This window comes from Anomaloglossus baeobatrachus, chromosome 2, assembly GCF_048569485.1.
Source record: "Anomaloglossus baeobatrachus isolate aAnoBae1 chromosome 2, aAnoBae1.hap1, whole genome shotgun sequence".
Lineage (NCBI taxonomy): Eukaryota > Metazoa > Chordata > Amphibia > Anura > Aromobatidae > Anomaloglossus > Anomaloglossus baeobatrachus.
In genome coordinates this window covers 112,808,210-112,824,831 of record NC_134354.1, presented here as the reverse complement: position 1 = coordinate 112,824,831, position 16,622 = coordinate 112,808,210, and the positions used below count along the sequence as shown (strand labels likewise).

General features: G+C 45.1%; 1 protein-coding gene across 1 annotated transcript in view; it reads right to left on the bottom strand.

Annotated features, from left to right (window-relative positions):
* Positions 1-2,749: 2,749 nt before the first annotated feature.
* The window catches only part of SLC13A5 (solute carrier family 13 member 5), a 155,275-nt gene continuing 141,402 nt past the window's right edge, over positions 2,750-16,622 (bottom strand). The window contains exons 10-13 of the mRNA XM_075335275.1: positions 10,612-10,727; positions 10,371-10,532; positions 8,767-8,904; positions 2,750-5,675 (exon numbers count right to left, since the gene is read on the bottom strand). Coding sequence (XP_075191390.1) covers positions 5,547-5,675; positions 8,767-8,904; positions 10,371-10,532; positions 10,612-10,727 — 545 coding nt within the window. The 3' untranslated portion in view covers positions 2,750-5,546. The remainder of the gene's footprint in view (positions 5,676-8,766; positions 8,905-10,370; positions 10,533-10,611; positions 10,728-16,622) is intronic.

Below are 16,622 nucleotides of genomic sequence, written 5' to 3'. Positions count from 1 at the left end.
AGGACGGTGGCATCAGACACAGCACCAATACACTTTTGCGCTAATTTGCATGTGGTTTGAAGCTTGATTTCTCAGTGTTGGCACCTTAGATTACTAAACAACACATTTTTATTTTTGTTTTAGGTACAGCCATACCACTGGTTTCATTAGTAAAATCGTCCTGAATTCCTGATACCTTATATACTCGAGCATATGCCGAGTTTTTCCAGCCCATTTTTTCAAGCTGAAAACGCCTCCTTTGGCTTATACTTGAGTGAGGATCCCCCAAAAAATTATTCTCACCTGTCCGCTATTCCTATGGTGACCTCTTAACTGCTTCTTGCGGACCGCAGGCAAAATATACCCCTTGGTGATCGCTGCCGGTGCAGGAACCACCGCTGTTGTCTTCAGCACTTTACTTCAGTTGAATGCTTTACGGCGCCGCAAAGCATTCAAGTGGAGTAAAGCGCTGACGACAACAGCGGCGGTCCCTGCACCGGCCGTGATCACAGAGGGGTCTATTGTGCCTGTGGTCTGGAAGAAGCAGTTAAGAGGGCACCACGTGAATAAAGGACAGGTGAAAATAATGTTTTTGTGTGTGTGTATGTGTGTGTGTGTGTGTGTGTATTTATATGTGAACAGTGTCAAAATAGGGGACAAGAAAGGGACCGGAAGAATATGGGCACATTACTACAGGAGACAATATGGGCATTTTACTACAAAGGGGACAATATGGGCACATTACTACAGGAGACAATATGGGCACATTACTACAAGGGTACAATATGGGCACATTACTACAAGAGGACAATATGGGCACATTACTACTGGAGACGATACGGGCACATTACTACAGGAGACGATACAGGCACATTACTATAGGAGACAATATGGGCACATTACTACATTACTACAAGAGGACAATATGGGCACATTACTACAGGAGACAATATGGGCACATTACTACAAAGGGGACAATATTGGCACATTACTATAGGAGACAATATGGGCACATTGCTGCAAGGGCACAATATGGGCACATAACCACAAGATGACAATATGGGCACATTACTACAAAGGTGACAATATGGGCACATTACATTTTATTTGTATCAATTATTATGTTTGAAATTTACCAGTAGCTGCTACATTTCCCACCCTAGGCTTATACCCGAGTCAATAAGTCTCAGTTTTTGTGGTAAAATTAGGGGTCTCGGCTTATACTCGGGTCAGCTTATTCTTTTAGGTTTGTTTTTGATCTATGTAGTCATTGTTCTAAAAGCCTCCATCATGTACTTCATAACAAAGTGTCAGCACGTACAGATCATTTGGTAGTTCTCTCGCTGCCATTTATCCTTCAACATAGAATAAAACAATAACCATTAGCGTCCAATCAATGTTCCCTGATGACCAATACAATTAAAAGGGTTGTCAAGTAATTAATAAGTAATTAAATATTTCTAATCTAGACTTCATACTTCTACTGCTGCCGCCTTTTAAATGCCATACTACAGTATATGGTGTCCATTGAATTGAATTGGAGACTATTTATTTCTATGCATGACGGGGAGCAGCTGATTGCAGCACTACAATGATATAAAGAGAGCAGATCTATATGTATTACCTGGCCATATGGCCCGAAGTTGCTGATACTGTAAGACATCATCTTCACCCCCTTTAGTATAAAAATTGCTTAAACTTTACAATGTAGTTCCTTTTCAACTTAGTTCTTCTGTTGTTTTTAATATGAATGTAATATCAGAAAATGACCTTTTGTTTTAATCAGGTTTTTGTGTTACATGTATTAAAAAAAAAAAAAAAAAATATATATATATATATACATATATATATATATATATATATATATATATATATATATATATATATATATATATATATATATATATTGATCCTGCAATTCTCACCCTGGCCACTGGGGCTTTAATAGACTGTTCTGTCAGAAAGAGTTTTCATCAGGCTCCTTATCATCAGAGGCAGGATTACAATGATAGGCAACACCTTTATACCCAGCTGATATCACAAGATCCACCAGTCACAATAGATGAGTCTCCATAGGCCCTGCCCCTCTATCTTTAAGAATGACTACTGCACTGGCTTTTTTGGCACTGCAATACAAAATACAGGGTTGGGGTCTCTCCACTGTGAGCATTTACATGTGTTATTTCCTAAAACAATGGGAAGATAATGTCTAATAATGGGTGAATATTGCAAGATTTCATATATATATATATATATATATATATATATATATATAGTACAGAACAAAGGTTTGGACATACCTTCTCATCTCTAGAACAACTATTAAGAGGAGACTTTGTGCAGAAGGCCTTCATGGTAAAATAACTGCTAGGAAACCACTGCTAAGGACAGGCAACAAGCAGAAGAGACTTGTTTGGGCTAAAGAACACAAGGAATGGACATTAGACCAGTGGAAATCTGTGCTTTGGTCTGATGAGTCCAAATTTGAGATCTTTAGATCCAACCACCGTTTCTTTGTAGAAAAGGTGAACGGATGGACTCTACATGCCTGGTTCCCACCGTGAAGCATGGAGGAGGAGGTGTGATGGTGTGGGGGCGCTTTGCTGCTGACACTGTTGGGGATTTATTCAAAATTGAAGGCATACTGAACCAGCATGGCTACCACAGCATCTTGCAGTGGCGTGCTATTCCTTCCGGTTTGCGTTATATATATATATATATATATATATATATATATATATTGACAAACATGTACATGCATTGAACCCAAAATCTTGATTTAAGCAATAGGTCGTTTTCTGATGACACATTCCCTTTAAGGACTACATGAAAATCCATACAATGAGCCTATAAACATTTAGCATGAGTAACAATCAATGTAAGCAGTGGGTTCACAGGCAATTCTGAAGGATTCAATGGAACCTGACTGCTGATTCATGAATCAGACATTGGCTCTGTAATTTCAGTAAACTATATTTTACTTTAAACAGTTTAGCATTTCAGAGAAAACATATAATTAGCAGCCAGCTGGGAAGCAGGCGGCCAGGCTGACAAGTCCAAGATGACCATCTCCTTCTTTCCACCGCCCTCCCCTTGAGGTCTCCATGGACCGGCTTATTGAACTAATAACCCTAGCTGCATGGTACCTGGCAACTAAATGTATGTTTCAGAGTAAAACATGCCTGGCTGAAATGACAGCACCAGTTTTAGATTCCTGACAATTTATTTATTTTTTAAAATGGGTCTTGTTTCAGTGCAGTCAGTGAACAGGTGGTCGGAATTCAGTCCACCTCTTCACAGACAGCACTAGCGCCTCACATCAAGAGACGAGGATGCAGGTCCTATTGGAGTGACTAGCATCACTTATACAGTTACAACATATCCTGTGGAAATGACATCCACATGTAAAAAGATGTAAAAGATGGGAATACCCCTTTAAAGGGAATCCGTCAGCAGGTTTTTGCTATGTAATTTGAGGACAGTATGATGTAGGAGTTAAAAGACAAAACGCAACTGTGGCACTCTTATCTGTTTGTGAACTATTGTTTACTTAAACTAATGGCTTTATTACCTTGTGTTAATACTGCAGGACTAGAAACTCATGTGCATGGCAGTCAGACATGCCCCCTGCTGTGATTGACACCTCACAGTCAATGCACAATCTCTACTGAGAACCTAGTGGGGTCAGGACAGCTCTCCCAACTCAATTCTTTCATTATGTGAGACGGCTGCACCCAGTAATCTATGTGATACACCATTGGATTCAGAATCTCTTTGCCTACATTATGTTGTTGTCAGATGAGGTAGCAAAAACCTGCTGACAAATTCCCTTTAAGTGCCATACACCTTAGCTAATAGTCACCCGAACAGCTATTTCAAGTTCTGATTCCCCAATACACACACGCCTTTCTTGGCAGAGCATTCATGTGTTCTGTTTGGGGAGAATGGACTAATCTGCTATGTGGTAACTGAGCTAATCTTCAAGTGAGCCAAAAAAAGTAGGTGTTGTAATTCAAATATTTATTTAGTTTAAATCTGAAGTGTATCATACACATTAGATGGTTGCCAAATTCCAAAAACTGTGTATAGTGGAGGCCAGACCAAGATCATGACCATTCCTACATTAGAGAGACCTACATAATGCCCAACAATGCATATCTACATGTACTACAAGATTACTGCTGGTTAGACAAATGCAGAACCACAGTAAAATGATTACTTACTACAATAAGCAGCAATCCAATGAATAAGTGTTAAGCGGGCTTTAAACGCTGCGACAGCACCCGCCCATGTCGGTGGCACGTCACGTGGTGATCGCTGCTGTAGTGAACAATCTCTACGGCAGCGTCACACGCAATTACCTCTTCACCGATGTCGCTGTGGCCACTGAACAATCTCTCCTTTTCAGGGGGAGGTTCGTTCGGCGTCACAGCGACGTCACTAAGCGGCTGCCCAATAGAAGCGGAGGGGTGGAGATGAGCGGCTGGAACATCCCGCTCACCTCCTTCCTTCCTCATTGCTGGCGGCCGCAGGTACGATGTTGTTCGTCGTTCCTGCGGTGTCACCCGTAACGATGTGTGCTGCCGCAGGAACGATGAACAACCTGCGTCCTGCAACAGCAAAGATATTTGGGATTAGAACGACGTGTCAACGATCAACGATATGGTGAGTAATTTTGATCGTTAACGGTCGTACATGCGTTTCACACACAACGATGTCGATAACGAGGCCGGATGTGCGTCATGAATTCCGTGACCCCAACGACATCTCGTTAGCGATGTCATTGCGTGTAAAGCCCGCTTTACTCTATGAGAGGCATTCTGACCATGATACCCTCATTGTGAAAAACAGTATGATGCTTTGGCCGAATATAAACGTTTAAAAACTTCAACTCATTGATCACGGCAATTTACCACAAAATCCACAATATATATACATAACTGGAAAGTTTAGGCCCATTAAACTGGGCAGTAAACAGATGGAGCTGAATGGATTTCCACTAAATTATCCAGTTGTCTATGCTCCTCCTTTCATTGCCATCATGTATGCAAACTAAGGAGGACCCATGATATTTTCTCAAAATAAGTAACAACCATTAAGTAACCGAAACCTATAACACTGAAAATACTGTAAGATCTCAGCCCGATCCTTCCTACCAGTACAACAGATTACTTACGATTCAGCCGATTCATTGGTTGCCTATAATATAACTGTATAATAGTGAAATCCTGATGATTTCACCATTCAATTTTTCTACTTAATCACCAAACACCAGGAAAAAAAAATAACAACTTGTGCAAAATGCGTATTTACAAAAAGTGTCATTGAAGGTCTGATACTGGAATCAGTCCGTGAAATATTGGAAGAAACTTAATCTATCAGTGTAATATTTTTGTTTGTTTTTTTGTCCAGTTTTCTCTTCCCTTGATTTTGTAAGGTTTATAGAATTTTGTATCTTGCTAATTCATTACTCGCATTGAGGATATTTAATTCTCAAAATTTCACAGTGATGTTGTTCGTGATCGTTGTAGCTTTGTGACTGTGACTTCTCTTGAAATTATTTTGCATCATTGCCCATCTGTAGTGTTGGCCCACGCTGGGAAAGTATCCAAATTGAACATGGGACGGCCCCAACTGTTGATGGCTATGGCTGTGCATAAGATACCAATAATATTCATCATAATGCCAGTCCTCACCTAAAAACAAGAGAAATATAAGATGATATTTTGTGGACAAAAGATGTTAGAAAACACATTGAAACAGATTTACTAAACTGATTCTGGCTTAGGCCTCTTTCATACGTCCGTGCAAAACACGTTTTGCACGGTCCGTGGTGTAGGTGCGTATCTGTGTGCGTGTGTCTGTGTGTGTGTTCACCATGTGCTGTCAGTGTGCTCTTCATGTGACATCCACATAACACACGGACAGCATGAACTTCTATAATTTCCTGTCCGGTACTGCTGTTGCTTCCGGTCCGCGGTGCAGTGCATATGTAATGAGCGGGGCCTGGAAGCAAGTGGCAGCAGTGCTGGAGACATCAGCGGTGATTGTAGAAAAGCATTTTATTTCACATACACGTGGTTTTCTCCGGTATGTGTCACACTGATGTCATACGGATAGCATCATTGTGTGGTCTGTGTGACACCCGTGCTGCCGGAGAAAAACTGACATGTCTATGTGTGGACCACACGGACATATGTATGCTCCACACGGACACATAGTCCATGTGAAAACACACAGCTGTGTACAGACCCATTGATTTTAATGGGTCTACATGTGTCCATGTCCCCGTTACGTGTGAAGCAGATACTTTTGCTAACTAAGGGGTGTGACTAGAGATGAGCGAAACCAATGTTCATTGTTTGAAGTACGTACCGAACACAGTCTTTTAAAAAAAACAACAGAGTTTGGATTTGGACTTCCGGTGTTTTACGTGTGCATACCAGCTCTGTGCTCAGGTACGCTCGCTCGGTGGTCAGTCCAGTGTGAGCCACTTGCAGTGTTTCAACTGCTCGTACTGAATGTAACAACAGCATGATCAGATGTAGTGTGCATCACACAAAAAAAAAATAACTGGCTGCATGTGGTCGGAGACCCGAACTGCCAATCAGTGACTTTAAAACAAGTTCAGGTCAAGAACCAAACTTTAAAAAAGTCCGGCTGTAAACCACGAAACTGAAGTTCCAAAAGTCCGCTCATCTCTAGGTGTAACCCACCCAAAATGGGGGTGGGGAATTTCTTATCGGGAAAGGGTGTGACCTACATGGTGTCACTGTACACTGTATTATGGAGTAAATTATTACCATAAACTGAGCCGACTCATAGGTGGACTAAACTTGGACGAGACAGTCAAAAGATTCACCAAATTTATTAAACACAGTGTTAAGTTTTAAAAGAAAAAAAGAAAAAAAGGAACCGCTCACCATTCAGAAGGTATGCCTGTATGCCCCTTTGTAGTAAAGTCCTCAGGATCCAAGCACGATATAAGGAAGCCAACCACACAATACGTAGAACCACAAGGGAAAAATTATCAGCTAGGAATTCCAATCTGACATGTTCAGTGGTTAAATTTGAGGACAATGCGTTTCGGCGGCAATGCCTTCCTCCGGTCATGCCAGTGTATCGGAATTTTAATGGAATATTAAAAGTTAATTTTTATATATTTCCCGTGGATTCCTAGCTGATAATTTTTCCCTTGTGGTTCTACGTACTGTGATAAGTTTGGTGCATAGACTGTGTAAACACACCAAAGACCACAATAACCATATAGGGCCTCTATTGCATGAAATCAATATAAACACCAAGGAAGAATATGCAAGCCATATTGTATAATGCAAAAACACTTCATCTTTATTGACAATTAATATTTAAAACACATAACAATAATGGATCAGCCCAGGAGGGACAGATGGAATAATGGGGAACACCGGGGACTTGTTGTTCTATCATAAATGGATAACCATATATGGGTAATATGAAATGTTACTTTGTATCAGAAATCCTTCAAACCTGCAAACCTTATCCCAATAGTAAACATTAAGTAATGTATAAATTATAACAAGAATACAGTTTGCAGTATCTATATATTACTCCATGTAACATGCAACATAACATTACCAAAAGTCCAAAAGCGTAAGACTGCCACGGCATCCCACAGACACACTGACGCGTGTTTTGCACCTAAACGTGCTTCGTCCACCATTCAGAAGGTATGCCTGTATGCCCCTTTGTAGTAAAGTCCTCAGGATCCAAGCACGATATAAGGAAGTCAACCGCACAATACGTAGAACCACAAGGGAAAAATTATCAGCTAGGAATTCCAATCTGACATGTTCAGTGGTTAAATTTGAGGACAATGCGTTTCGGCGGCAATGCCTTCCTCCGGTCATGCCAGTGTATCGGAATATTAATGGAATATTAAAAGTTAATTTTTATATATTTCCCGTGGATTCCTAGCTGATAATTTTTCCCTTGTGGTTCTACGTACTGTGATAAGTTTGGTGCATAGACTGTGTAGCCAAACTTACTATTTTCTAAAAATTAGACAATTTTTTGTAAATCTTCCCCATTTGCTGCCTTTAGTATTTACAATGATTTATGGTATTCCCATGATATAGTAGATCATTTGCGTAAGATCATGGGGGTCCAATATTTGAGACCTAAACAAGAACTTTGGAAACTTGTCTTTTGCACCAATAAATAGCATCAAAAAAGCGTACAGTTTTTCTACTTTTTTGCCTCTTATTATATGTGTGCCCGGATATTAGTTTTTTGATTTTTGACCTTTTTATTCTGTGACACCAACCTACTACAGTTGAGCCAGATTCTATCTTCTCTCCCATTATGTGAGACAGATTAACATTTTGATGGTGGAAAAGAGTATTGTACACATACAGCAGAAGTCTGCCCTCACAATATGGAATTGGCTCAGGAAAAAAAACAAAACAGCAGTGGAATTGCTGGGGATTGGTTTTTTTTCAATCTTTTACTATTTGGATTTTTTTTCCTCATAGCACATTATATTGTAAAATGAATGTGTCATTCAAGATTACAAATCATCTCTCAAAAATTGAGCATTAATATAACTATGTCGATGGAGATATAAAAAATTAATCTCTTCGGGAAGACAAGAAAAAATAAAATAAAGTGCAAAAATAAGGACTAGTGGCATTTCCAAGAGTTTAAAATTATGAATCACACCCAGTTTTACTACATTTTGCTGACTTCTTTGCCCAACCATCCTCACAGATGTCCCTTTTCCCTCCAAACAATTGTCGAGATACTTACCATATCTGACACATGTAGATGTCCGTATGAGAAGACAATTGCATTTGGTGGTGTGGCCACAGGTAACATGAAAGCAAAGGAAGTGCTGAGAGTGCACGGGATCATAATGTACAGTGGGTTTACCATGATTGATTTTGCCTGGAACAAGAAAATGATGGAAAAAGTGAATATTAGGACACACGTAGGACAAACGATAGATGGGAAAGCTCTGGTTATCAGAAGTTCTTTGTGTATATAAATACTGGAAACCCCAGGAACCAGCTATTATCCCTGAGATAAGCTAAATGAGGCTGCTAAATGTAGATTTATATTGTATCTATTCAAATAAATGGATGACTGTGTAATGAGCAGTTATGGAGTTCATCAGAGCTGCTTTCCAGTATGGCGCAATAATGTAAGGAGGACGTCATACTCAGCTTGTGAACTATCATTAACTATTTGCAATGTAGCATATGTTTAGTGTTGTCGTCTCTGAAGAGAACCCGACTTACTCACCACCCCAGCAGGGTCGCGTCCTCCTCTGCACTTCCCTGATCATCCACATGTGCTACTGCCTCTTTCTCCTCCTGGGCCCTGTACATGCCGTACAGGGTTCCCAGGAGTGCACCCAAGATGTGTACGCGCGCGCACACACACACACACACACACACACACACACACACGCACACGCACACACACACACACACACGCCTGCCTCTTAAATTTCCCAGAAATGCCTCTCAGCCTATAGCTGAGAAGCACTATGTATTTAAGGCATCCTCCCATTAAAGGAGGTGCCTGTGCAACACTTCTAGTTAGTCAGTCAGTCTGCTACCTAGATAGTTGTCAGGTCCTGAGCTCCTGTCCCATTATCCCTGTGTCTGTGTCTAGTACCTGCCTTTCTATACCTGTCTATCTCTGCCATGCCCACCTCTCCTGTACTTACCCACCTTTCCAGACTGCCTCAGTCATCCCATCTATACCCGGCTATTCCTGAGTCCGTCACCTGCCTTGGGGGTTAGCTGCTGCTGTCCCGGTGGGTGCTTAGTTAAGCCCCTCCCACTAAGGGGAAAGCTTGGGTCCCCCTGTGGTCCAGTGGGTCTACTAACCCCGCTCGCTGCCTCTACACTGGCCATGAGCGTTACAATATGTAACATTTCCACATATTTTCATAAGATTTCAGTGGAAACTAATGGAAAGCCAAGTACTTCATACTTGGCACTTAAATGTATTTCCTTAAAGGGGTTGTCCACTACTGGACAACCATTTAATTACTGCCCCAAAGTCCTGTACATAGTAAAAAAAGAACCCCGAAAAAGTATAGTTACCGCAAGACAGGTGCTTCTCCTCTGCACCAAGCCCTATGGCCCCCACCAATTTCTTGTTATAAACAATGTCATGTGACTGCTGCAGACAATCAGCGGCCACTGATCGTCTGCAGCCCTCTCTATTTCATCTGAACTGAAAAAATGCAGATCAGAGTGGCGGTGTCAGTATGGGATATAATTATGGATTATTTTTACGTAGTGCAACACTCTGGGGTTCAATAACTAATGCATTTCATATGTTATGATAAATAACAATTATGACTGACTGGATATCACATTCTAAATTAACAAACTCACCATGGAGGCAAGAATTGGTAGAAATAGAGTTGCCGTGGCGACATTGCTGGCACATTCGGTAAAGACCGCAATCATTAAAGACAAAATGATGGCAATGGCCCATGCTGGAATGCTATGTAAAAATGTCATCTGTTCACCGAGCCAAGATGACAGTCCAGAGGCCTATAAAGATAATAAAATCAGTACATTGACATATCAATTTATGATAAGGGTTGGTTAATTACGGTAGATTGGGACTTACATCACTTCCTTTTGCCAAAGCAAAACCGCCACCGAGAAGGAGAATAATACTCCAGGGCATCTTCTTATGAACCACTGCCCATGTCAATAATGGCACAGACATAAATGACTCTTGCTCTATAAGACATGAGAATATTGTCTTTAACCAACACAAGTGGCATAATAATGGCTGCTCTGCATTTCTCACAGACTGTAATAGAGTGCGGCTCTTATCCTCGTCAACGTAGAAATTAGGATTTTTTTTCACACGATTTCCCCCCCCTCAGATTTATGGTGTACCCTCTTGATCCTGTGCCATGGTTATTCCAGTCAACACTTTTACTATGAGATGAAACGGAACGAGGTTTTCCCTTTAGCAAAGTTCATTTTAATCAATAGATCTTGGAATAATGTGTTCTATTATTTGAGGTGTTAAAAAAATGTTCGTGTTGAGATAATTGCATAAATGTGCCCCTGCTATATACTGTGTAATGGCTGTGTCTGACCGTACAGGGACATAGTCTGATCATACCACGTCTCTTGGGCAGGGCAGGAAGCAGAAGAATATACAGACAGGACAACATAGGATCACAAATAATTCTTTCTCTGAAGAAAAACATGTTTAAAAACAGTCAGGAAAATGTTTTACCTCACAAAAAGAATCAGCTATGATCCCATGCTGTAATCTCTGTATACTCTTTTGTGTCTTCCTCTGTCCAGAAGCTGTGGTATGATCAGACCATGTCCCTGTATGGTCAGACACAACCATTACACAGCACATAGCAGGGGCTCATATATTATCTGAGGGTAGGAACATTTTATTTACACATCCAACTGAATAAATTATTATTATTATAAGATCTATTGATTAAAATGGATTTTGTTCATGGGACAAACCGATAAAAGGCCAACCTGACAGTAGATTAATGATGTCTGAACCATGGGCATCATGAATCAAACACTGGCTGCGTCATTGCGGCCATATATATGTTTTACTCTGAAATGTTGAAACGGATATTGCTTCTTTCCAGTGACAAGCGGATATTGCCTCTGTCCAGAGACAAGCGGATATTGCCTCTGTCCAGAGACAAATGGACATTCCCTCTGTCCAGATACATGCAGATATTCCCTCTGTCCAGATACACGCAGATATTCCCTCTGTCCAGATACACGCAGATATTCCCTCTGTCCAGATACACGCAGATATTCCCTCTGTCCAGATACACGCAGATATTCCCTCTGTCCAGATACACGCAGATATTCCCTCTGTCCAGATACACGCAGATATTCCCTCTGTCCAGATACAAGCAGATATTCCCTCTGTCCAGATACAAGCAGATATTCCCTCTGTCCAGATACAAGCAGATATTCCCTCTGTCCAGATAGACGCAGATATTCCCTCTGTCCAGATACACGCAGATATTCCCTCTGTCCAGATACAAGCAGATATTCCCTCTGTCCAGACACAAGCAGATATTCCCTGTGTCCAGATACAAGCAGAAATTCCCTCTGTCCAGACACAAGCAGATATTCCCTCTGTCCAGACACAAGCAGATATTCCCTCTGTCCAGACACAAGCAGATATTCCCTCTGTCCAGATACACGCAGATATTCCCTCTGTCCAGATACACGCAGATATTCCCTCTGTCCAGATACACGCAGATATTCCCACTGTCCACATACAAGCAGATATTCCCTCTGTCCAGACACAAGCAGATATTCCCTGTGTCCAGACACAAGCAAATATTCCCTCTGTCCAGACACAAGCAGATATTCCCTCTGTCCAGACACAAGCAGATATTCCCTCTGTCCAGATACAAGCAGAAATTCCCTCTGTCCAGATACACGCAGATATTCCCTCTGTCCAGATACAAGCAGATATTCCCTCTGTCCAGACACAAGCAGATATTCCCTGTGTCCAGACACAAGCAGATATTCCCTCTGTCCAGACACAAGCAGATATTCCCTCTGTCCAGATACAAGCAGATATTCCCTCTGTCCAGATACAAGCAGATATTCCCTCTGTCCAGATACAAGCAGATATTCCCTCTGTCTAGATACAAGCAGATATTCCCTCTGTCCAGATACAAGCAGATATTCCCTCTGTCCAGATACACGCAGATATTCCCTCTGTCCAGATACAAGCAGATATTCCCTCTGTCCAGACACAAGCAGATATTCCCTGTGTCCAGACACAAGCAGATATTCCCTCTGTCCAGACACAAGCAGATATTCCCTCTGTCCAGATACACGCAGATATTCCCTCTGTCCAGATACAAGCAGATATTCCCTCTGTCCAGATACAAGCAGATATTCCCTCTGTCCAGATACACGCAGATATTCCCTCTGTCCAGATACACACAGATATTCCCTCTGTCCAGATACAAGCAGATATTCCCTCTGTCCAGATACAAGCAGATATTCCCTCTGTCCAGATACACGCAGATATTCCCTCTGTCCAGATACACACAGATATTCCCTCTGTCCAGATACACGCAGATATTCCCTCTGTCCAGATACAAGCAGATATTCCCTCTGTCCAGACACAAGCAGATATTCCCTGTGTCCAGACACAAGCAGATATTCTCTCTGTCCAGACACAAGCAGATATTCCCTCTGTCCAGATACAAGCAGAAATTCCCTCTGTCCAGATACACGCAGATATTCCCTCTGTCCAGATACAAGCAGATATTCCCTGTGTCCAGACACAAGCAGATATTCCCTGTGTCCAGACACAAGCAGATATTCCCTCTGTCCAGACACAAGCAGATATTCCCTCTGTCCAGATACAAGCAGATATTCCCTCTGTCCAGATACAAGCAGATATTCCCTCTGTCTAGATACAAGCAGATATTCCCTCTGTCCAGATACAAGCAGATATTCCCTCTGTCCAGATACACGCAGATATTCCCTCTGTCCAGATACAAGCAGATATTCCCTCTGTCCAGATGTGTCGCCCTGGGCAAGTCAGGGGACACAGGTCACACACCATCACACCTTACATCCCAGCTAGGAACACCTAAGCTAACCAAAAATCCTTGTTGCCTTCCTCCAGAGGCTGATGATTCACACCAGGGGGTGGGCCAGGCGGTTGGCTCCGCCCACCGAGGAGGACACAGCTCTGGAGGCGGGAGAAACCAGGCAGTCAGCTCAGGGACGAGCTTGAGTGAGGAGTTAAGTGGAGTCCAGTGAGGGACATGAAGGAGTAAAGAAGTAGTGAAAGTAGAAAAGTGGTAAAGGAGGAAAGCAAGGGAGGTGACAAGAAAGAAAGAAAGCCTGAGAGGTCCAGCTGTGTGTAGGACCAGGTCAGCAAGGTCAGCAACGGCGGTGACTGTCTGGAGGGGGACCGTTTGGAAGTTCCTGGAAGGACCCCGTAGGCTGTGTGCCCGGCGGTCTGGAGCAGTGTTCCGAAGGACAGTCAGCACAAGGGCAGGGGCCTCTCGGACCCCGGCAAGGCTTGGAGCCGCCATAATTTGCCGAATCCGTCAGTGAAGGGGACGTAGATCCCCCAACAACCAAGTCCCGATTGAAGGCAACAGCCCAACCAAAGTAGAAGAGACACCGCCACCGCCAAGGCACCAGTTTCTTAGGGCCAGCGCCTGCGGGCAAAGAGTAGCGCTCCTCCGGTCCAGCTTGAAGCCGGGGAACGGGTTACCGGTGGGGACCCATCGCAACCAACAAGTACACAAAGGTGCAAGGAAGAGGGACATCACCGTCACCTACTGGGAGAGCAAGTGCAGCCGTCCGTGGGACCGTCTATCCAGCCGTTTGGTTTACCGTAAAAACTGTGTCAACGTCTCAGGCTGAGTGAGTACCACGGTGCCGCAAGGCACAGCGCTGCCCCCGCGTCCCTGCGCCCACCAGGCCCTGCACCTCCCAAACATCACCGGGCCCCGGGATCACCAACCCCTACCCATGGAGGGGCAACGCAACACCTGGCTGCTCCGCATCACCATCCCCGGGATCCCCGTATTGAGCAGCGGTGGTGAAATCACCACAACCGTGGGTGGCGTCACGGACAATAGACAATTCCCACACCCAACAACCCCCTTTCACTCACGGGCGAGGAGTGCCGCTCGAGAAACCCCCGGGATCCGGCCCACCGCTCGAGCCACCACTGAGCAGCAGCCGCCGGACCCAAGCAGAAGGGGTGAGCGTAGTGTGCTGACACCCTGCTCCCCGCCCGCGACAACTTGGCGTCACGAACAGGATCTTACCGCTCTGCCGTCTGGTAGAGGTGCGCCTTGTTACCGCCGGAGGTATCCGGCAGAAAAATTTCAGAAGCCGCCATCTTTGGCGCGAAAAGTTCCCGCTCGAGCGTCTTCTCGAGTAGTAGAGGCGCGAAGGCCAAGACCCCGCCCAGAGAGAGGAGGGGCCGGAAAGAGCTAAGGGGGACGCGATGGCGGCTGGACGCATGTAGCTGCAGCTATAAAAGCAGGGACGCCAGGACTCTGCAAACATACCGTTCCTGGAAGTAAAGAAGAAGCCATCATGTAGATGCCGTCCCGCAACACCGTAGCCCCTGCGCCTGGAACCGCGGCGTGGGTGGAGATCCGAACCGCGCAGCTCTACCAAAGGCTGCAGGTCAGGATGCAGCTCCTCATGGAGGAGTGGGAGGCCGACATGGCGGACGTTATAGCCACCGTGCGGAGACGCGAGGAGGAGGCGGAGAAAGGGAGGGTGAGTGACCCACGTCCCGATGCCCTTGAAGGGCCGGTCATCGCAGCTGTGGGGCCCGGTCCAAGCCCTCTCCCCCCGCTGCCTCCCTCGCCACCCGTCCCGGAGGCCGTGACCCCGCCACTAGGCCTGCTACCACCGCAACCGGTAGCAGTACCCAGCATCCCCGCCCAGGCGGGCCGACCTGTAGCCGGAGCCCGCGGCACACCGGAGTTGTTACCGTGGAAGATCCCGAAGGTTGAACCGGAGGCATCCCCTGAGAAGTTCCCCGAGCCGGAGCCGATGACCCGCTCCGAGCCGAAGGCCCAGCAGCGGAAAGCCCCTATGCCCATCCCCCACACCTCGGCTGAGGTAGCGCTGGGTTGTTGTTGCAAGGCAGCGCCCAAGGCCAAGACACCGCGGGACATGCCGCCCAGATTCCTGACAGTGGGCAACGTTCAGGATGTCCCGCGGGGCCCGACCCGTGCGCCGGCGCTGGCGGCAGCGCCGTATTGGGATAGGGAGCCGGTACCGCTGGGCCTGGAGATCGCCAAGAGGGAGCGGAAGAAGGCCGAGCTGGTGGCCCGAGCTATCCGAGAAAAAGAAAGTCTCCGCCAGGCCACGTTCCGTGTCCGAGCCCGTTGTACGAGGGGCAGGTGAGGCGGTTTGATGTCCGCCGGGGCTACGGGTTCATCTACGAGCCGGGCCTGGAGGCCGAAGTGTTTGTAGCCCGGCGGGATGTGAATGCCCACCTGCCTGAGGAGCATCCCGGCCGCAACCTAATGCCGGGAGACCTTGTTCGGTACACCCGACACTGCGGAGAGAGGGGGTGGTTTGCCCTGGATGTGAAGCTGCGGGGCAGCCAGGAGAGCGGAGTGAGTCCTGCGCCCCCTCCCTTGGATGGAGCTGAAGGCCTGGAGTAGGGCAGCGGATGCCCGCTGCACAGTCCCCGTTGGGACCATCACTTTGTTTGTTTGTTTGAAAAGTTTGAAAAGTTCTGAAAAATGATAAGACAACGATTACCGAAGTTTCACCTGATTTACCGTGATTTGCAACCGGCTGGAGCCGGCACCGTTGTCCCTGTGGGGACCGTTTAAAAAGTTGTTTTGCATGGAGGACTATCCATGGACAAGCCCGTGAACTTGCAGGGCAACCACAAACGTTAAGTGGCTTGTAAATATGTTGGTTACCGTTACCGTTTCCACAATGCCGCCTCCGGAGAGGCAGGTTGGAGGGAGGGCCCTGAGCAGAGCAGGCTGGGGCCCAGCCACCAAAGGAACAGGTAGCTACCCTCTGAAGGGAAGGACAGATCCCGCTCGGGTAACTTGTGCTGGACTGTGGGTCAAGGGGTGCTGCCTGGGCTTTAGGAGCAGCATC